This window comes from Neofelis nebulosa, chromosome 4, assembly GCF_028018385.1.
Source record: "Neofelis nebulosa isolate mNeoNeb1 chromosome 4, mNeoNeb1.pri, whole genome shotgun sequence".
NCBI classification, from domain to species: Eukaryota; Metazoa; Chordata; class Mammalia; order Carnivora; family Felidae; genus Neofelis; species Neofelis nebulosa.
In genome coordinates, this window is record NC_080785.1 from 114,915,834 (window position 1) to 114,938,959 (window position 23,126).

Here is a 23,126-nt window from a genome sequence, read left to right on the forward strand (position 1 = left end):
TAGGCCAGAGATAGTACTTTAGTCATCTTTGAGTCCTCCCTGTGTTAGCTCCTTGAAGTACATGCTAATCCCTGTATGTTGAGTAAGTGAGTAAGGGATGATTGGATAGCTGGATAGAAGGATGGCCAGATGGGCGGGTGGACAAACGGACACATGGATGGATGGCTAAGTGGGTAGGTAGTTGGATAGACGGATGGGTGGGTGGAGGGATGGATAGGTGAATGGGTGAGTAGATGAAAAAGTATATAGATGAGTGGGTGGTGGGTTAGAAGGCTTTCTCATATGTAATATATTGTTATGGTCAAATAAGCTATCTGGAGACAACAGCTCAGTTATAATGGACATTTTCCATAGAACAAAGGCAATGTCTGTTCACCACTGTCCTACCAGTACCTACAGTTCAGAGTCTGAAACACAGAGGATTCTTAATAGATTTTTTTTGAATGACTGAAAAACCAAACAGACAGGAACCATGCAACTAAAAATACAGAGCCTTGCAGTGTTCCCTTCTATGCAAAGGACCCATCTCAGAAGTTTATGTTGACAGACTGGGGAAATGAATGAGATGTGTCAGGGTTCCCAATCTGTTTCCCCAAGGAAAGAAGTGGTTACTCACACAGGACACAAGTTCTACTAGAGCCTGATGGAGGATTTGAGTGTAAGTTGTTGAAACATTTCTCAGAGCTGTTTTCTTCCCTGTATTTGAAGATCAGCCTGGTAGCAAATATGAAGGGTCTGTAGGGGCAGCTGTGTTGACACTTGTGGTCTTAGAATATTTTTATTTGCTTATTAAACGAATGACTTCTGTCCAAGATCAGGTCTGTCACTACAACTTCCATTAAATCTGCAAAGGCATTGGATTATACTTGTTCTTTTATGTTGTGAAAGTATATTTTTAATGGAAGTTCATCTCCATTCATTGCGCTCACAATCCCTAAATGAGACAGTGAAATAAACAAGCCAGAAATACCATTATAGAACCCAAAACTTTGTCTCCTGACTTCTGTTCTAGATCTTTCTTGAAAACAGAAGTCAGAAGAAGAAGTAGAATAAAAGATCATGGGCCACATTTCCAGCCAAAGCTTGAGGTTGGTTGCAGTTGGATGGTTGATGGGTCAAAGGTAACTGTGTTTATCAATGTGAGGCCTGTGGGTCTCTGATGGTGAGCAACATAATGTTAATCAAACTGTTATAGATTAATAATTGTATGGTTTATTTTAAAGTTAGAGGTGGCTCAGTCAGCTGAGTGTCCTACTCTTGATTTCAGTTCATTTCAGCTCAGGTCATGATCCCGGGATCATGGGATGGAGCCCCCTGTGTCAGGCTCCGCCCTGGGCTTGGAGCCTGCTGGGATTTTCTCTCCCTCTGCCCCTACCCATGTGCGTGCTCTCTCTCTTTAAAAAAAAATTTTTTTTTTTTTTTTAAGAAAAAGAGGAGGGGTGCATGGGTGGCTCGGTCAGTTAAGTTAAGCATTCAGCTTCAGCTCAGGTCATGATCTCACAGTTCGTGGGTTCGAGCCCTGCATCAGGCTCTGTGCTGACACCTCAGAGCCTGGAGTCTGCTTCGGATTCTGTGTCTCCCTCTCTCTCTGTCCTTCTCCCGCTTACGCTCTGTCTCTCTTTCTCTCTCTCTCTCAAAAGTAAATCAACATTAAAAAAAAGAAGAAAAGATTAGAGGAATGCACACTGTCATTTCATGGGTGTTATCACTTGAGATGAGGTCAGAGTGTTAGCAAATGTTAAAAATGAGTTGACTTAAAGACAACAGTAGGTAAATCATAGAATAACTGTATGCAGCTAGAGCTGAGCTGGTAATGGAGAGAGCTCCCGTTTAGTAAGTTATTATGTGTTGGGCATGGTTCTAATTGTTTTACATTATGTAACTCATTGAATCCTCCAGGCAGCTCAGTGAATTAGGCAACCCTGAGGCTTGGTGAAGTTATACAACAGCCACTACGGGGCCAAGATGGAATTTGAACACAGGCAGTCAGACTCAAGAGTATGAGTTCTAATCTCTGCATGCTACCACCTCTCAACCAGAAAATAAAATAATAGCACAGACAACAAAAACAAAGCCCCCTTTCACCCTGATAACCTGAGGCCCAGCTCCGTACATCAGTGCACTATGGAAACCCAACTAGGCCTCTGTTGTCACATCTCTAAAATGGGATCAAGCGTAGGGACAGGCATCCTCGGAGGCAATGTGTATTGGGCTAGATTTGCCATGTGACCTTGAGTCAGTCTCTCCCTGTCTCTGGGGGTTTGACTTGCATGGCTGTCTCCCCAGCGTCACTCATGGCTCTGTCCTGTGGAATCCAACCCTCTGCTTGGCCTGAGGTAGCATCCAATGTTGGGGAGACTTCATGGCAGCATTAAGCCTCAAGGACACCCACTTTTTTTACATCCCAAATTGAGCAGAGCCTTGCCCGACACCCTGAACAATTTGAGCGAGAGGGTGACATGATCAGATTGGGTTTTGAGGAGGCCCCTCTGGCTGCTGGGTAGGGAAGATTGAAGCCAGCCAGGGTGGAATGGGAGAGGGTAGGAAAGCAGTGGTCACTGGCGTCCAGGCAGGAGATGCTTGGTCCACAGAGCTACGACAGAGATGCCAGTGGAGTCGGGGAAGACTAAAGGTAAATTCCAGGAGAGGTGTCGTGTGAGGAGATGCTGAGATTTCCAGCTTGCTGCCTGGACCGTGATGGCACCCTTCATCCGTGGGAGGCGTGGCTGAGAATCCTTTCCTCCTTCACAGTGCATGAGGAAGTACAGTTCAGGGACACATTTAACTGGGTAACTGCTCCATCCCTCATCACTACTGGTTATCCTCCACAATGCATAATGGGCTCCTGCTGGGGCCTAATGTGGCTATCCTCTTATAGGGGTGCAAGGCTCCATTCCTTGTCTGAGGGTGCAAATTGACACAGGAGGCTCTGGGGTCAGGGAAAGGGAGCCAGGGCTCTAGGAGACTGGCCCATGCAGTCACTTTCCTGAAGGAGGTTCTGTGGTCTCTAAAGCAAGTGTGGTGTTCCTCTGGCTCCCGGTGGCCTCTGGTGGTGTGGGAAGGGGCAGTGAAGAAGGCGTAGGGTGGTCTTAGGAAGGGAGGTGCTCACGTGCCTTTTTACACCTTGGTGTACTAGGACTTGTTGCAAAATCCATTGTTTGCTCCATTAGTTTGAAAGAAGAGGACAACAAAGTCAATTCTGAAAAAAGAAGAAAGAGGTCTGACCATAAGGGTAGCCAGTGGGACAGTAGAGTAAGTTATGACTCAGCCCCAGTCAGGACTTAGTTTGTGCATCTGTACACAAGGACATAGCTACAGATGCTGCCACACGCACATTATGTCAGCAAAAGCCCAGGCAGGAACAGGCCACCTTGTCTCTGATCTATCTGGCTTCATGGCTCCAGTGTGGACCAAGGGATGCCTATCTTGCTCTTGACAGAGCCCCTTGTTGCTTGGGCTCCAGGTATCCCTGGTTCCGGTCCCTGCAGTAGTGGAGAAAGAGCTCCAAAGATGGCCCCTAGTTGTACCGTAGCCTAAGGCTCAGTTTCTCTTGTCCTGGTGTCCCCTACCCTGGCCATGCTTCTCCCTGCCTGGACAAGAGGTAGGAACAGTGTCCCTGACCACATGAAGCATGGGCTAGCCTTGGCCCAGCCACTCCAGCAAGTGGATGCTTCCTCCTCTCTCCCAATTCATTCATCCATCCATCCATTGATCATTCTAGCATCTCATTGTGGCATTCCCAGAGAGCAGAAATAAAGATTTGATAAGAATTTAACAAGACCAAATACCTGGATTTTGAGTATGAGGAGAAAATTCTTGAGAAGTTTTCTGGGACCTCATTGCCAGTGGCAGGAAAGAGCCATTGAAAGTTTTCAAGTAGGAGATGGACATGGCCCAATGTTGTACAGCAATCACTGTGCTGGGTGGAGAGGGAGGCCCAGAGCAGGGAGCAGAGCAAGGAGGTGGTTGTAATGGGGTTAGAGCCTCCTCTGTGGAGATAGTTTCAAAGTCAGAGAAAGGAGGGTTCGTCTACTCCAGGTTGGTTTGTGACAGGCCAAGCTCTTTGCTGCCTCAGTGCCTTTACACATGCTGCTTCTCCTGGAAACTTCCCTGTGCTCTCACAGAGTTCCTTTTTCTCTTACAGACTCAGAGCAGCCCTCCCTGTCATATCTAAACAGTTCCCCCTTTTTGCTCCCTATGAAAGCACCTCCTTCTTCTCCCTTCACTTATAATTTATGATCGTATATTCATTGTTCCTGTTTTGAGACAGAGACCATATCTGCTTTATTTACCACTGTTTTACTCACTGACTAGCTCTGTGCCTGGCGTAAAGCAGGCAATCAAAAACATTTATTGAATAAATGTATTTAATCAATGGCAATGCCTATGTAATAGTCATAGTTACGTATATATGAGATTGTTAATCTCACCGGTGTAAGTTTTCTAAGCATTCATCCTCATAGCATCAGCCAAGAAAATGAAATAGGAATCATTATCCCCCTAGGTGGAAACTGACTTGTGTGCTGTCCATGATCTAGCTGATGGCAACACAGGGACCAGAGTCCACGATACACATCCCAAACTGTACTGCATCACTTATTCAGGCCCAGAGGACATGACCACCTTGGGAATGGCCCCTGCTGCCTGACCAGGCCTGTCCAGACTGCCAGTCCAATCAGATTAACATCTCTTGACATCATAGTAATTATTTGTACCCTCCTTCAGCATCACAGCCTGCCTTGTATCTAACAGAGAGACAAGTCTATCTTAGACATCATGTGTAAAGGCACTTAGGTAGCAAAAGAGTGTGGCATATTCAGGGAACTCCAAGGAGGCCAGGATGGCTGGAGTGGGAGCAGGTAGAGAGGTTTGTGCCTGTGTCTTATTCAGTTCTGGGTCCCCATGGAAGGCAGGCATGGAGCTTTGCACCCAGAGCACTTGTTAATGGCTGTGGCATTAATAGGGCCCCGGGTGTGTTCACTTTGCCTGTGCTGGACAGGGAACTCTAACCTTCTCTCTCCTGTGCTCTGACCCCAGCGCCTACACAGAGCCCTATAAGGTCTGTCCCATCTCGGCAGCGGCCCCCAAAGAGGACCTCTCATCGGATGAAGAGCAGGGAAGCTCAGAGGAGGAGGACAGTGCTCCAAGAGACCCCAGCCTCACCCACAAGGTAGGGCGCCCTGCCCCGGACGAGGGGCAGATGGGTAGTGGGGGATCAGAGATGTGAAGGCCGAGAAAGTACGGTGATGCATACACTGCACCCCCTCTTGGTGAGAAGGGAGCTGTTTGCAAGTTGCTGGCTCCAAGTTGGATACAGAGGAAGAGTCACTGCGCAGCTGGGGCTGCAGCTTTAAGACACGTGGCAGACATGGGGTTCTGCATTGGTGATGCCAGGGTGACAGCTCCTATGGGCTTCTTGGGTCTGAGGAAGTTTGGGGTTCCAAGAGCCCTTGTGAATGAAGTGAAATAGAGCTGCATGATTGGAATCAAGACAGACCTGGATTCTAATGACCTCAGGCCTCTGGGCCTCAGTTTCCTCACTGTGAAGTGGGAATCTTGAGGATGAGTTAAGGGAAGCGTGTGAGTTTCCTTAACTGAAGACAGTTTTGGACTGAAAGCTGGTTTCCCGTACTCTGCAGTGGTGCTTTGAGGGGATGGCGCTGAGAGAAGGGCTCTTGCTTGTCTGGACACAGACGGTGAGTTGAGGCCCTGCCTGGGACAAGAACCAAGTCAGAGTGGAGGTCCAGACCTCTTAGTGGGCATTGGGCATTGGTGGCTGGTGGTCATTATATGTGCTCGCCACAGGGTGCTCGGGTCCTGTGCTTCACTTCCATTCGCTGGCATGATGTCAGTCCTTCCACACAGCGCTTCTGGGAGCTAGGGTTTGCTTCCCGTGTTGTTTATTTGCAGAAACAGAGACGTGAAGAACTTGTCCGGGGTCACATGGCTGTTATTCCATGCCATCCAGGAAGTACCACACGGTGCTGGGGGCTGGGAATTCAGACCAAGAGAGACACCCACCCAGCTGCAGGGAGACAGGCGAGGAAGGTTGAGGCCAGCTTGACATTTCCCCCACTGCATCCCCTGGGCCCCGCTTGTCTGCAGCGGCGTAGCTGGGGAGGCTGAGGAGCACCACCTCCTGCCTCACAAGCCTCCTTCAGACACCTTGCCCCATGCCTGTGTCCCTGTCTTTGTCAACCTCTCCTCCCACAGCCAGGGTAGGTGTATCACGTTGACTAAAGACTGCTCCCTTGGAAGTGCCCAAGCCTTGTGTATAAATGGTCATGACTTCATTTTGTTTTCATCTCGTTGATTTCTTCTAACACCTCATTTATCTCTCTGCTCAGGCTTTTCATCAAGTTACCTTCCCAGGGCTGTGGGAGTGTTGAAGGGGGTTTTCCCACCTGGCTCTTCCTCAGTCCTTCCTGCTTTGGCTTCCGACCCTTCCTCCCCCTCTCTGGGTAGAGTGCACTGTCTGCTGCACTCCAGGCTTCTTTCACTCCTTTCTACAAATTCACCGTCAGTGCCATCACCCCCCCCTGTGTAACAGAGGACACAACGATTAAGTAACTTGCCCAAGGCTACTCTGCCAGCTATTGAAGGGGTTGGATTTAAAAGTTACAAGCCCAGTGTTTGTTTGTTTGTTTGTTTGTTTGTTTGTTTGTTTCCCCTGCAGCCCTGGAAGCCTTCTCTTACCTCTCCACTTCTTCCCTTCTCCCCAGAAGGAACTGTTGGCTCCTTGAGGGCAAGGGAGGGAGCTTTAAGTTAGTAGAGCTATCTATCTATCTATCTATCTATCTATCTATCTATCTATCTAAATATCTAGATATCTGTCTATCTATCTAGAGCTCTCTACCTATCTATCTATCTATCTAAATATCTAGATATCTATCTATCTATCTAGAGCTATCTATCTATCTATCTATCTATCGAAATATCTAGATATCTATGCGAGAGAGTGAGTGAGGGGCAGAGAGAGAGAATCCCAGGAGGGGTGGGGAGCAAGGGGGTGCAGAGAGAAAGAGAAAGAGAGAAGCAGGGCTCACCTGAAGCAGGACTTGACTGGAACTCATGAACAGTGAGATCACGACCTGAGCCAAAGTCAGATGCCTAATGACTAAGCCAGCCAGGTGCCCCAGTAGTGCTATTTAGAGATGATTATGGCTTTTCTGCGCTTTTCTGAGCATCCCAGGGGTTGTGGAACCTGGAAGCAGAAAAATGGTTGCTCTTTGGGATTTGGTCCCCACTCTGACACTGGGATTTGGGTCTGGGCACCAGGCCAGGAAGAGTTGAAGGGCTGACAAAGCAGTGGGGCACCCCCTGTGCAACTTTCCCTACCTCAGGGGGCCCACCACCTAGTGAGGTTCCCCCACAGTCCCCCAATTCTCTGTTAAATGTTCCTCTGGGACTACCTGAATCTCCTCCTCCAGCTGTGGTGCACACTTTGGTGTGTGTCTTTCCAGAACCTCTCCCTTGTATTCCCTTACATACGTTGTTTGTTATGAGTGGAAAGTGGATGGTATTGTTTGTGGAGTTGTTCTGATAGGTTGAGTCATGTCAAACTGTAAGAAACCTAGCCTAACTTGGTTGCATTCACACACACCTATCTTATAAGATTTTCACACATTGCTACAGCATTTTTATTTACTTATTTATTTATTTATTTATTCATTTATTTATTTATTTTACTGCTGTATGGTATTCCCATTTATGGATATGCTATCCTTTATTTGGCCATCCCGCTGCTGAGGGACGTTTATAGTGTTTCTAATTTTTATGCTCTACTAACAGCTTTGCAGTGCACTTGTTCACACACCTCCTTGTGTACGTGCTTTTCTCTAGCATAGATCCCAGAAAGAGATTGATGGGTCAGAGAGGGGCATTTTCAATCTTTGTACCTGCAGCCATAGTGACCCCTAGGAGGCTGTTGCAGTGCTCACCCTCCCGGCAGCCCTCAGTGGATGTGAAGGGACATTTCTAGAGGGTGCAATCTTTCCTGGTTTTGGTGGGGGGAGGGGGGGTGGAGAGAGGCAGCATTTGCTGTCATCTTTTTGTCTTCCACTGAAAGTTCTACTTCCCCAAAAGGCAAAGGCCTCCATCACATCAAGGGGGGAAAAGAGCCAGATTTGCCATCTCCAGCCACCTCAGAGGAGCAGACCTAGGGAAGGTGTGAGTGAAACCCCCCCCCCCGCTGGGAATTGCTTCCCTGGGGCCACAGGAGGTATGTTTGGGGTGAGCCCCACCCTTCCTAGAGTTTGATATGGGTTATGTAAAAATAAACAAAAGGGGGTGAGCTCCACTCTTCCAGATGCTTTGAGGTGGCCACATCAGGAGTGGAGAGCCTTCTGGAGCAGGACAGGAGGCCGAGCCCAGCTGTCCACCCACCTGTCTGACTTTGCCCTCTCTCCCACTCACGGACATTCAAGGGTGTGGGTCGAAGGGAAGAGGGGGCAGAAAAGGGAAAGCAAGAAGGACATAAAAATAGATCTAATGTGAAAGGAGACAAAGGCGACCTGGCATATCACTCCTCCCTGACAGCAAGCCTGATTTTCAGACTAACCGAGACTTTTCAAGCGAAATACCAGCTCCCCAGAGGTGAGCCCAGGAGTTGGTGGCCTCTCTGAGCCACCTCCTCCCTCTACCTCCTCCTCCCTCGCCTGAGTCCTGTTGTCCCTGTGTTTCCCTGACGGGTCCACCCCCGAGCCCAGGCAGAAGTTTGCCCTGTCCTCTGGAACAGGCCTGCCCTGCTGTGACACCCTCCCTGGCTGTGCCCACGGTCCATGTGGCCTGGCCTGGGCCTCCTTGCTGGCCTCATGCCCCCAGGCCTCACACCTGTCACCTCTATCTGATCATCTCCTCGAACTCTGGTTATTTCCACTGGGCCAGTCCCCACCTGGGTTAAATTCTGCCATGTGCTTTCTCTGTGCCAGAGTCTTGTCAACCCATTGTGCAGCCCCGCACCTTGGCTCCATGGCCTGTTCTCACTCCTTCTAGTCCCCAGGAAGCCCTCCTAATCCTGCAGCAGCTTCCTCAGGCTGCAGCCTGCTCTCCTTCCCAGAAAACATCCTCATCTCATCGCAAGCATGAACTACCTCCCGTCTGCATCTCTTGTCTCTGTATCCTCACTCCATTTCTCCCCGTCCCTCCTCTTCAGCAGAAATGTATTTACTAAGTACTTACTGAGCACCTGCTATGTGCCAGGCATCCTTCCAACAGCTGAAGATACAGCAGCCACAAGACAGACCGGGTGCCTCCCTGCCTGGCTTCTAGAGTAGAAGCTCCCCTAGAGAAGGAGATGAACAATCAGAAGGCCCCTGCGGTGGGTTTAGGCAGTGAAAGCGCTGTGCCATCAAAGAAACACAACAAACCTGGCAGGTGGGAGCTGGGTGCCAAGGGCGGGGTGAGGGGGGAAATTGAGGCAGTGAGGCTAGAGAAAGCTTTTTTCCAATTAAAAAAATTGTGTTAAAATACACATAACATAAAATTCACCATCTTAACCATTTTACATGTACAGTCTGGTGGCATTAAGTACATTCACACTATTGTACAACCATCCCCACCATCAATCCACAGAACTCCTCATCTCCCCAAACTGGAACTTTGTCCCCATTAAATGCTAACTCTCCAGCCCCTTCCCCAACCCCTGGCACCTCCCATGCTGCTCTCTGCTTCTCTGATTTTGACTATTCCGGGGACCTCATGTAAGTGGGATCATATGGTATTTGTCCTTTTGTGACTAATTTCACTGAGCACCGTGTCCTCCAGGCACATCCATGTTGTAGCCTGTGTTCCAGTCTCCTTCCTTTTTTAAGGCCGAATAATATTCCACTTGTATGTACATATCACAGCTTGTCAGTTCATCCATCAGTGGGTGTTTGGGCTGCTTCCACTTTTTGACTATTGTGAATAATACTGCTATGAACATGATGTACGGATGTCTCTTTGAGACGTTGCTTCCAGTTCTTTTCCGCGTGTCCCCAGAAGGAGGGTTGTTAGAGCATATGAGAATCATGTCTCTAATTTTTTGAGGAATTGCCATCCCATTTTCCACCATTTTACATTCCCACCAGCAGTGCAGGAGAGTTCTGGTTTCTTAGAGGTCTTTAGGATGAGGAAGAAACTAGGGAGCTGAATAGAGTGAGCCAGCAAGAAATGGGAGGGTCCAGGGACAGAGCGTTCTGAGTGGAAGACAGCAGTGCAGAGGCAGAAAAGCGGGACTGAGCCTCGAGGGCTAGAAGACTAGGTCAGTAGACAGGAGCATAGGAGAGGGAGATGGGCTGCAGACATTCTTAAGGATTTCCCTCAGCCCACAGACGTATTCAGTCTTCCCCACTCCCCTACCTCCCTTACTGCTGTCATCCGCCCTGCACTGCCCTCCCCGCCTCCATGAGCCAGGCCTCCATGCTGTCCACCAGACCCTGAGCCTCAGCTCTGGTGGTCTCTCACCTTGGGAGCTCCCTCTTCCCTTGGTTTCCACTGTCCAACTCTGTCTCTGCCTCCACATGAGACCTTTCTTTCCCAAGGCCCGAGCTCCTCCACCCCTGTCTCTCATCTGTGTTCTGGCCAGGCAGCCCATTCCAGGCCAGCGGCCAGCCCTCCTCAGCTGGCGTTCCCAGAGCTGAGCTCCTGGTCTGACCTCTCTCCGTGGCCCACACTCCAGCCTCCGAAAGCCCCACAGATACTGTTGTCCTCCCTTATTTGGGGTTTTGCTTCCTATAGTTCCAGTTACCCGTGATCAACTGTGATCTGGAAGCAAGGGGTCCTCCTCCTGACACATATGCAGAAGGCCAGTAGTAGCCTGACACGTCGCAGTGTTGACATCATTTATGTCACTTCATGTCACCACATGTGCGTTTTATCATCTCGCATCATCACGGGAACCAGGCTGAGTAGAGTACTCTAAGGTATTTTGAGAGAAGACCACATTCACATAACTTTTCTTTCTTTTTTTTTAAATTTTTTTAACATTTGTTTGTTTTTGAGAGAAAGAGAGTGTGAGCAGGAGAGGAGCAGAGAGAGGGAGGGAGACATAGAATCAGAAGCAGGCTCCAGGCTCTGAGCTGTCAGCACAGAGCCCGCCATGGGGCTCGAACTCACAAGCGGTGAGATCATGACCTGAGCCGAAGTCGGACGCCCAACCGACTGAGCCACCCAGGAGCCCCTCACAGAATTTTTCTTGCAATGTATTGTAATTGTCCTATTTTATTACTAGTTATTGTTGATCCCTTACTGTGCCCAATTTATAAATTAAACTTTATCATAGGTATGTATGTCTAGGAGAAAACAGTATATACAGGCATACCTTGTTTTATTGTGCACTTGGTTGCACTTCGCAGATACTACATTCTTTACAAATGGAAGGTTTGTGGCAACGCTGCCTGGATCAAGTTTGTCAACACCATGTTTCCAACAGCATTTACTCCCTTCAGTGTCTCTGTGTCACATTTTGGTCATTCTCATAGTGTTTCAATGTCGAACTTTTCATCATTATTATGGTGATCCATGATCAGTGGTTATAGCTCAGCATTTTGTAGCAATAAAGTATTTTTTTAAACATTTGTTTATTTTTTGAGAGACAAAGAGAGAGCATGAGTGGGGGGAGGGGCAGAGAGAGAGAGAGGGAGTGACAGAATCGGAAGCAGGCTCCAGGCTCCGTGTTGTCAGCACAGAGCCAGATGTGGGGCTCTACCTCTCCAACTGTGAGATCATGACCTGAGCCAAAGTCGGAGGCTCAACTGACTGAGCCACCCAGGTGCCCCAACAATAAAGTATTTTTAATTAAGGTATGTACATTGTTTTCTAGGTGTAATGCTGTTGCACACTTAATAGAATACAGTGTAATGGAAACGTAACTTTTATGCACTGGGAAAGCAAATAATTTATTTGACTCGCTTTACTGCGGTATGTGCTTTATTATAATGGTCTGGAAAAACCCACAGTGTCTCCAAGATGTGCCTGTGCGGGGTTCAGCACTATCTGTGGTGTCAGGCATCCACTAGGAATCTTGAGACATATCCCCCAAAGATAAGGAGGGTCTACCATACCTCGAACTCAGCGCATCCCAAAGTGAACCCAGCATCTTCCCATCCCCTCAGCCAGCTTCTCCTCTTGTGTTTGCCATTCTGGTTGTTGGCACCAGATTTGAAAATTTGGAAATCTCTGGCGTTTCATCTTCTATTGCCATGTGTTAATCACAGATCAGATGAAATTCAACAAACTCCAAGGTCTTTGGACGGGCATCATAATGGATTCCAAAACAGGTTCTGTCCGTTCTTCACCCACCTCAGGGCCTTTGTGCTTGCAGTTTCCTCCTCCTGAAGCACTCTTCCTGCCCTTTGCACAGTTGGCTCAGGGTTTCAGATTAAATGTCACCTCCTCAAAGAGGCCTCCTCTGCTCATCCTTAAGCGTTCCATTGCAGCATTACTATCTACTTCCTTCCTCATACTTATTTCAAGCTGTGATTATGTCTTTCTTTTTCTGTTTACATGCATGCCATATGCCTTTCCCTGTAATAATAGCTCCAGAAGTGCAGGACCACACTTCTCCTATTCACATTTGTGAATGCCTGGGATGTAAAATAGTACTCAGTACTATTAGTAAATATTCTCAAATGAAACTAATAAAAACTAATTAAATACTAATAAAACTAATAAAAACTAATAAATAATAGATTTGACTCAGTTTCTGCAGTCAAGTAAGGAAAACAAACTTAGATGCATGACAGTAAAATGAAGACACTTGGGGCGCCTGGGTGACTCAGTTGGTTGAGTGTCCAGCTCTTGGTTGGTTTTGGCTGAGGTCATGATCTCATGGTCTGTGAGTTCGAGCCCCTCACTGGGCTCTGAGAGTGTGGAGCGTGCTTAGAATTCTCTCTCCTCCTCTGCCCTTCCGCTTATCACTGTCACTCTCAAAATGTGCACTCTCACTCTCTGTCTCAAAATAAATAAGCTTTTAAGAACTTTAAAAAAAATGAAAACACTTGTTTAGTCCTGTATAATTTACTTTGCACAGTGAGGGGCAAAGCTGGGAGCCAACCCGGCTTCTCACCAGCTCCCTGGTAACCATGCAGAGGGTGCAGCGGTTCAGCAGAGTAACACAAGAGACATCTGGAGGCAGTGTGAGCAGAGGAGGATGAAGGACAGACTCTCAGAATAGGGGCTCAGAGGTCTGGAGGTGGCCAGGGCAGCCCTGTGTCCCACGCCCCTTGTTCACAGAGTCCTGGAGGCCTTGAGGGCTGTGAGGAGCCAGCAGGCTGGGTATGAGGCATTAGGGTGCCCCGGCCCTAAGAGAGCTTGTTCTGTGGCTGATTTTCCTCTCTGCCATGTCCTAGATACACCCCTGACCCCAGCGTGGGATTGGGGCCACCATCATACTCACCCTCGCTTTCTCTTTCCTGGCTTCATAGCAGCTACTCCATATACCTAGTCTGCAGCCCTGCTGCCCAGAGGTGGACATACAGACCTGCAGCACCCAGGCACCACCCCCCATACCCGCCGGACTCACGCATCTGGATCTGCATGTTTACCAGATCCCCAGCAGTATGTCTCCTCACTGAAGTTTGAGCTCTGGCCTGTGTGCGTCAGCCACCCATTCTGTATGGAGCCCCCACAGGGCCCTCAGCCCTCGAGGTGCCAGGAAAGAAGACAGTGGGGTGTCTGACCATGGGGCATACACAGCCAAGTTGGGGAATGAGAAAACTATTGACATAAGAAACCTTACATTTATGTTTTATGCTCTTTTGTGAATGTTATATCTCGTGATATAAAAACAATGGCTGGCTGTGAGATAGCACAGTTGTGGGGCAGCCCCAGTGTTCTCAGCTGTGTGCACTAAACTCTAAACAGCATAAGTGTCCCAGGTCTTAAGAGTCAGGGCAATCAAGGAGGTTTCCAAGAAGAGGTGAGGCCTTAGTGCTTCACAAAGGAGAGTAGGACATAATTAAGTAGAAAGGAGAAGGAGGGTGCATAGGAGGCACAAACAGTATGGAATCCAGCCATTGACTGGCTTCTTGAGGTCATGGCAGGTCCTTTCTTGAACTGAAGTGAGGTGGTTAGGACAGGACCAAATCTCATATGAGCCATGTACTGGCCTCTTCAGACAATGAGAACTTGCCAATCATAGTTACGGCCACTCTCTTTAGAGTCTAGAAGGTAAGAGAGCTGACAGGGACGTTTAGATACCACTTTGTTTTGTTTTGTTTTGTTTTTTATTGTGGTAAGAACACTCAACATGAAATCAACCCTCTTAATGTCCATTGATGAATGAATGGATAAACAAAGTGAGGCCTGTTCATACAATGGAATATTATTTGGCCTTAAAAAGGAAGGAAATCCCGTCACATGATACAGCACAGATGACCCTGGAGGACATCATGCCAAGTAAAGTGAGCCAGTCACAGAAGGACAAATGCTGTGTGGTTCCATTTACGTGAGGAATCTGATACAGTCAAAGCAGAGAGTAGAATGATGCTTGCCAGAGGCTGGGGGAGAGGGAATCGAGAGTTCTTACTCAGTGGGTATAGCAGCTCAGTTATGCAAGAGATTGCTTTGTCTTATAGGAGGGAAAACTAAAGCTCCTAGAGAGGCCCTCACTTGCTGGAGGTTATTCCGCAGATTAGAGACAAAGTTAGGAGTAAAAATCAGGTTTCCTGATCTCTCATTCAACACCTTCCAAGATAACATGCTGCTTGTATGAATGTATTACAGACTGCATCCAGAACCAGAGTCCTTCCAAAATTAAAAGTTTTTTAAAGCATGTAGGCCAGACCCAGACTCACACCAGCCTGACTTCAAGAACTAGAATAAGGCAGGTATCATCATGAACTGGAGGCAGCCACTCAGTGCTGGGGGAGCCAGAAGACCTCTGGTCCCACCTTTTCCCTGCCCTCCTCCTGGCAGGTATTGCCTCTCTTTCACCATCTTTATCCCTCCTCTGCCTCCTGTGGGAGCACAGGTGACAGCTGGGATAAAAATGAGCCATGTCTCCCCAAGCTCCTGTCTGAATTTCCCAGGGGCCGTCGAAGGCTGTGCTGGAAACTCCGACCTGAATTCCAAGGAGAAGGACAATGTCTGAGATAGTAGTGCCTGGAGGAACTTCCGGAGACAGCACTCTCCAAGAATCTGGTGCCACCTGCGAGTTCTGAGCACTCTCCTTTCTCCAGATGTGGCCTCAGAACATGCCAGCAAGCCCTTTCACTGGGACCCTCAACAGTATTTCCCCAGGGCTTGAAACAGCCATAGAAGGCAACCTCTGCTCCCTTCTGCGTGGGTTTTTCTTTCAGCGGGCTGTGTGGCCAAGGAGGCTGGCAAATATGGAGCAGCGGGATGCCTGCCGTGGTGCCTGGCCCCACCTCGGGTTTAGTGTGTGACTTAGAGATATTTGCTGAGGTTATAGGGAAGTTCTGGCACAGGGACCTGCATGAGCCCAAAAGGCCCAGAGGTAGGGAAAAACAAGGTGTGAAACTGAGTTCCCTGGGGGCATGGAGGAACAGAGGAGAGGTTTCTGAAAAGGGTCTCTAGGCTGAGTCACAGGCAAAGGGTAGGACTTATTTGTGCCTCAGTTTCCTTCTCTGTACAATGGAGGTGATAATAATAGTACCTTGCTCATAGGTTGTTGGGAGGATTCAGTGAGAATACACATAAAAAGTTTACGGCCATACTTAGCACATGCTAAGTATTCAGTAGTGGTAGCTGTCTGTTAATAAGTAGGTATTATTATTATCATTGCTGTTTCACACAATGAAGAGAAATCACTTGTCCAAGGGCATAGGTGTATGAAGGGACGGAGCCTGGCATGTGAACCCAGGTCTTGTGACCCCAGAGCCCATGCTTTCAGCATCATTCTGGATGACATGTTTTCCTGCAAGTGCTAGGGAACCACGAGAGCCACTCGAGGCTTCACATGACAGCAGAAGGTGGCCACCGTGACCTGGAATGGATGGGAGTAGGTGAAAGGCTAGAGATCCCAATCAGCTAAGAGACAATTTCAGTTGAGGGTGGAGGGACACTAGAAACTCCGGTCTAAGATGGGGACCAGAAAGTTCACTTCAGAGGTGGGGCAGTTTTGAGTGTGGAGAAGGCCCAGGCTAGGTGAAGCGGATGTAAATATGGGCAAAAGTTATCTGAGAATAAAGTCAAGGAGCTGAGAGGCCGAGGGCTGTGGTGCAGAGAGAATGGAATGCCGTCCCACAGATGGGGAGGACTGAGCCAGGCGTTAAGACCCAGGACATGGGGCTTGGCCAGGGACTGGCAAAGACAAACTTGGAAAGAAGGAGGCAACTGTTTAAAGGCAGAGCAGGTATGGGGGCACCTGGGTGGCTCAGGCGGTTGAGCCTCCAGCTTCAGCTCAGGTCATGATCTCACAGTTTGTGAGTTCGAGCCCCATATCAGGCTCGTTATTGTCTGTGCAGAGCCTGCTTTGGATCTTCTGTCCCGCTCACTTTTTGCCCCTCCCCTGCTCATAGTCTCTCAAAAATTAATAAACATTTAAAATTTTTTTAAATAAATAAATAATTTTTTTAAAAGGCAGAGCATGTATGAGCCCAGGAGGCCTGCAAGCAGGGAAGGTAGTTAGAAACCAGGAGTTTTGGGGGTGGTTTCTTCCTCTTCTGCAAAGTAGAACATTGTGGAGAAGGACTATGTGGCCTCTGGGCCTACTTGGGGCCATCCTGAGGGCCAGGCCATAAAGCTGGAGGTTCACTGGCCTGCTTCTCACAATAATAATAATTGTTACTATCACTATTACACAGTGATAACGATGCCTCCCTCCTCTGTAATTTTTCACTGACAATGAGGAGCTTTTCCATCTACAATCCTATATGAGCTTTGTAACAACCTCTAGGACAGTAGTTCTCAAAACCTTTTGGTCTCCCACCTCTCTTTCCTCTTAAAAATGACTGAGGACCCCAAAGAGTTTTTGTTTCTATGGGTTTTATCAGTCAGTATTTACCACATGAAAAGATAACACTGAGAAAAATTTTTAAACATCTTTTAATTCACTTAAAAAATGACAGTAATAAGTGGCGCCTGGGTGGCTCAGTCGGTTAAGCGTCTGACTTTGGCTCAGGTCATGATCTCACAGTTTGTGAGTCCAAGCCCTGAGCCCCACATCAGGCTCTGTGCTGACAGCTCAGAGCCTGGACCCTGCTTCGGATTCTGTGTCTCCTTCTCTCTCTGCCCCTCCCCTGCTCTCTCTTGCTCTCTCTCTCTCTCTCTCTCTCTCAAAAATAAACATTAAAAAAATTGTTTTAGATGACAATAATAAGTCCACTGCATGTTAACATAAATGGCTTTTTTTATGAAGAGTAACTTTTCAGAAAGACTTAATGAGGAGTGTGACATGAGTTTTCCATTTTTGCAAATACTCATAATGTCTGGCTTCCTAGAAGACAGTTGGGCCCTGCTGCCTGTGTGCTCAGTCTGTCAGAACTGTTGTTTGGGCCAGCTTCACAGATAAGTAGTTGGAAAAGGGAGACAGAACCCCAGAGGTTCTCAGGCCACACTTGGGGAACTGCTCTTCTAGAAGGAGGCTAAGCCCTCCCCCCTCCCCCCCACCATTTCATAGCTGGAGAAACTGAGGCATGGAGACAGAGGACTAGGACTCCCAGCTCTTTCTGGGACTGCAAACAGGAGGGTCCCTAACGGAGGACTAGCCCTCCCAACCTGGTCTCAGAATAGCCAACACTGACCGGCTGGTTCGCCTAGGGCCTGGGGAGGAAGTGCAGGACTGGGCGGCCCTGGGGAACGGGGAAGATAAGCTGCTTCGGCCTTGGGCAGAGGGGCCAGTGGCCGCCTGATATTAACACCCACAGCCTGAGAAACGCGATAGCGCGGGCCCTGGCGCCCCCAGCCCCCACGTTCCTGGGAGGAACCCTGTTCCCAGAAGTCTGTCCCTGGACACTGCCGTCAACCTCAGAGTTCATTTCCTGGTTAAACAAACATCTATATTAAATGGCCCGGTTGGGCAACGCCCAGTAGCAGATTCTGAGGAGAGCTTCGGGCACATGGCCTGCCAGGCCCCCTTCTTGTCGGGCTGGTGAAGACACATCCATCATCAGCAGAGGCACTAAAGCTGGACGGCCCCGTACGTCCCACCCAGAGTCTGCCCGTCTGGCAGGAGGGGTTGGGAAGGACGTGCAGAATGGCCCGTGCCCCAGCCCTACCAGAAGTCTGGGGGAATGACAGCTTCGAGAATGTAACAATGGTAATGACAACAACTCCAAAAGTTGGGGTGGGCCTGATGACTCCTATCCATCATCTCATCATCTCATCCTTGCAGGTGAGAATGCTGACCCAATCTTCCAGATGAGGACACTGAGGCATCCGAGAGGGTCTTGTCCTGAGTCACACAGCCTGCCTGGGATGTGGGTCCGGGCATCCTCACTTCCAGCATAGTTCTCTTTCCTATGTACCATGGCAGGCACTGCTCCTAGGGTTGGAAATCAGAGAGAACTGAGTCCAGAGGACTAGCCTGGGCTCCCCCAGGAGTGCTAGACTCCTGCTACTACCTTTAGAGGACAGGTAAAGGATAGGTGTTTCCCAGTTTGGAAAACCTGCCATCTATAATGAGCAGAGGTGCCATTTACAGAGTGCTTACTATGTGCCAGACACACTGCTAAGTGCTTGGTTATTGAAGCCAGACTACCTGATCTTGAATCTTGGCTCTGCCACTTACTAGCAGTGACTTAGGGCAAATCTTAGAACTTACTTGTCCCTCAGTTTCCTCATCTGTAAAATGGAGGTGCTAATAATTGTACCTTGCCCCCTAGGTTGTTGAGAGGATGCAGTGAGAATACATGTAAAAAGCTTAGAGCCATACTTAGAACATGCTAAGTGTTCAATAAATGCTAGCAGTTCTATTATTAAGTGTGTGTTATTATCATCACTGTTATACAGTTGGGGCTCATAGAAGAGGAATCAGTTGTCCAGGGATATATGCATAGGAAGGGATGGAGCCCGGGATTTGAACCAAGGCCTTCTGACACAGCACCATGGGCTCTCAGCATCATGCTGGATAACAAGTGAAAATTGAATCACAGGCCCCTAGAAGATTAGAGGTCATCTTGTCTTCATTTTATAGGGGAAGAACCTGAGCTTGACTTCTGACCCCTGTCCTTTGTCTATAAAGTAATTCTCTTGATGGAAGCTTGACCACAGGGTTTCTTAGCTATTAAGGCTTGTCCTGGCAGGGTATATTTTCCATTACGAGGGTTTTGTTTGCAAAGACTTTTCACATGTGGGACTCTGCAGGAGCCCCTGCTTGGGAGGGGTGAGCTGCTTTTGTCCACAGAACCCCACACTAGCCCTGCAGATGCAAAAGGCAGACAGTGAGTCACAATTCGGCGCCTGTGGGAAGGGCGGGAGGCCAGGTGAGGCTGGAGGCCTCTGGAGGCCTCGCTGTTTCCCCTCCTGCTCCATGGATGCTGTGACAGCCCGCCAAGAGACAGCAGTGAGATGCAGGAGGGAGGCTGACCGTGGGCCCAAGTTCTGCCCTGTTTAGGTGGCCTTGGAGAGAATGAAATCTCTAGAAACACTATGCTTCTTAGCCAAGAAACTGTCAGGGATGGAGTAGCTGGAGAAGGGAACTCATTTATCGAATGCCTACTGTGTGCTAAGCACTGTATCTCATTTCATGTATTTATTTAGATATTGATTGAACGTATCCTGTGTGCAAGGGTAACATCAGGTAATGTGGCTGCTGTAAAGAAGAACACACCCAGATAAAAAGTTGTAACAAGTGGCTCTTACCCAGGGGTGAGATTTCCCCCCCAGAGGACATTTGACAATGTCTAGAGACATTTTTGGTTGTCACAACTTGGGGTGGGAGCTGCTACTGTCGGCCAGTGGGTAGAAGCCATGGATGCTGTTAATGAGCCTACACTACATAGGACAGCCTTTGCAACCAAAGCTTCCTGGCCTAAAATGTCAGTAGTGCCAAGGCTGAGGAACCCTGGGGTAGAGAATGACTTTGGGTGACCTTTAGGTCAGGTGGTCATGGTTGGCCACAGTGAGGATGTGATTTTTGACCTGAAAAAGTCAGAAAGTAAGAATGAAAAGATCTGGAGAAGAGCATCGCATGCAGAAGGAGCAGCAAGTACAGCGGCCTTGAGTCAGGAATGCCTCATCAAAAAGGCCAGTGCACGAGATCGGGTTGATTATTCTCCACCATATTTCAGATGAAGAAACTGAGGCTCAGAGGAAATGGTTTGCCAGCCGTCATACGATTACACAATATGCTGGAACCAGGATTTGAACTTGATGCTTGTTCATCCCAGTGTCCCTTTGCTTTCAGTGTTTCAACTGTCGCTCTCAGAGGAGTGGTTCAGCCTTCATTCTGCAGTTGAGACCTCTCCCCTACATGACCCTGTAAATTGTTTTTTCTTATTCCATCCCTGAGCACTTGGTTCTGTCCCTGGTTTCTGCCTCAACAACAAAAACCGCAAAGATGACGATAGCCATTATTTCTGTGGTTTTTACTGTGCACCAGTCACTGTTCCAAATGAGAGATGTGTGTATAGATACATAGAGATAGACAGATATCTTTCTGTATATACACTCACTCATTTAATCTTCACAGTATGCAGGTGTTAGGCATCCTTATCCTGTTGTGCCCATTTTGCAGATAGGAAAATTCAGGTATAGAGAGGCTACATGACTAGCAAAAGGCAGAAAGATTTGAGCTCAGGTTGCCTAGTTCCAGAGTCTGTGTTCTTAACCATAACACTGTAGTTGCTCTCTTAATAGGTAGTGAGTTTCTAGTCATTAGAGTAGACCACTGGCTTGACCAGTGGCTCCTTGAGTTTAGTAACACACAGGTTCAGCACAAAAGGGAATTTAGAGGTCACTTTATCACACATTCACACACTTAGAGGCCCCAGGAGGCAGTGATAGACCTGGAACCAAAAGCCAGGTGTCCCATCCAAGTGCCCTCTGCTCCACTGTGGGCCACTCTGACCTCAGCCTTGCCTGCACATTCCTGGCGTCTGCCATCTGTTCTGTCAGGCTGAGCCACAGAGTCTTTGCTCTTCTGGATCCCAGCCAGCAGCTGTGTCTGATATCTGGCAGGTTTGGGGCCACAGAGGAGGGGCCTGCTTGTGGCAGAAGGCCCAGGCATCTGCCTCAGTCCCCGCCCATCCTTCCTGTTCATAGACATAATCTCACTTATTCCCAAATCTTACAGGTGCGGAGGTTGGCCCTCAGATGGTTTAAATGGCTCATCTCCTGAGGTCAGCTGGGAGAGTTGGTGCTTCTAAAGCGGAATGGACATTCATTCATCCATTCATTTACTCATTTGTCTTTCAGTCAACAAAAGCTAGCCTGCTGTATGTGAGCTACCGGTCATGCAGGGGTGATAGTGAACCATTATGGTTCCTTCCCTCTAGGAGAGACATAATTGGTGTCCTGAGAGGAGGATGTTCAGAAAGGATACCAAACCCAGCTGGTTCACGAAGGGGTTCAAAAAAGACTCCTTGGAGGAGGTGATAGATACCATGGCTGAGTCTTAAAGTATAACTGGGAATTAGCCAGGCAGAGAAGGGGAAGGGGACAGCATGTGCAAAAGCAAGAAGTAAGAGAGCTCCCTATGCACAGAGAACCACAGGTTGTTCAAGGTTACTGGGCCTATGGGTGGAGGCCAAGGTCATGCAGTCCTGATAGTGGCCACTTGCTGAGCACTTTCTGTGTGTTGGACAGTGTGCTGGGCATTAGCTCAACAGCCTCCTGAGTTAGATGCTACCAATATCCACATTTACAGATGAGGAAACTGAGGTACAGTAAGATCTCACAGGGAGTAAGTGGCAGGAATGGGCTGAGAAGTATGTGGAATTTGTCTCCGGCAGCTTGGAGGTCCTTCTGTAAACCCAGTGCTTGGGGTCTCCCTTCCCCCATCTGAATTGGTGCTGTCCCTCCTGATCACTCTGTTCTCTCTTGCAGGTAGAAGGACAGTCCAGAGCCCATGTCATCGCACAGGAACTGCTGTCTTCAGAGAAAGCGTGAGTCCCCAAGCAGCTGCCTGTGGCCTTGAGCTTGTTAACAGAACATCACCCCTCCCTGGCTTAAACAGGATGGGAATTAATGCAAACTCAACCCTCTTTCCCTCTGCAGATACGTGGAGATGCTTCAGCACTTACATCTGGTGAGTTAATCATTTTAATTGTCCAAAACTAATTGCCCTTTTACAAGGCTATGATATAAGAGGCAGAAAAGCAGTGAGGAGACAGAGGTGATTTCGATGAACAGAGGCTTGGCAACAGACAAATGTTCGCCAAGGCTTTTTGTGGATGTCTGTCCCCTAATTCATGTGCTTCGGGGGGTGAATAGCAGCATGCTTTCCATGAGTATGCCTCTCTGCCCAGAAGGGGGTGTATGGGGGATGTGCTGAGGGTTCTGGAAGGGTGTTTGCAGTTTCCTCAGCCCTCTTATTGAGGACGGCAGAAGGAGGACAGATGTAGTTCTGGATCATTGCCGTGTGTGCATGTGAGTATGCATGTGTGGGTGCGTGTGTACACGTGTGCATGTATGTGTGTGCATGTATGCATGTGCGTGCCTACGTGTGCGTGTGTGGGTGCATGCATATCTTTAGGTCCATATGGAGAAGGTGATTGCTTGCGCAATGACAGGGCAGCTGGGGTGTAGAGAGGCTTTCTCAGTCATCCCAGCCCTGGGGCAATAACACTTGAGCCAGTGGTGAGGAAATCATCTGGACTTTCAGAAGAAAGGAGCCCAGACTTGGGGATTGCCTGGGTATCAGGCACTGCCACCCTTTACAACCCACAAGACTGCCTGGAAGGTCTCCCTGTGCAGTCAGTTCATTTCAGTTCAACAGATATTTTTTGAACACTTGCTGTGTGACAAGAGCTGGTGAATAGAAAGATCCTTGAAGCCTTTCCCCAGGAGCTCTCTGGCCAGTGAAGGAGACAGATTAGTAAATGAGTAATCATCTGGAGCGTGGGGGAAGAACTGACAACCTGGGGGAATCTAGGCAGGCTTCCCTGAGGATGTGACTTTTGGGCTGAGTCGTAAGGAGGGTTGAGGGAAGAAGGTACAGCAGAGACATGAGAAGTGAGTGAACATCGGGGCACCTGCTCCCTGAGGTCTCTAAGCCATATCCAGTCCCTTAGTAGTTCAGC

At 48.5% G+C, this 23,126-nt stretch overlaps 1 protein-coding gene across 2 annotated transcripts in view; it reads left to right on the forward strand.

The window, feature by feature from the left end:
• FGD5 (FYVE, RhoGEF and PH domain containing 5) overlaps positions 1–23,126 on the forward strand; it is a 122,881-nt gene that overhangs the window by 47,905 nt on the left and 51,850 nt on the right. For both annotated transcript variants that reach the window (XM_058725886.1, XM_058725887.1), the window contains exons 3-5: positions 5,038–5,170; positions 21,931–21,989; positions 22,102–22,132. In XM_058725886.1, coding sequence (XP_058581869.1) covers positions 5,038–5,170; positions 21,931–21,989; positions 22,102–22,132 — 223 coding nt within the window. The remainder of the gene's footprint in view (positions 1–5,037; positions 5,171–21,930; positions 21,990–22,101; positions 22,133–23,126) is intronic.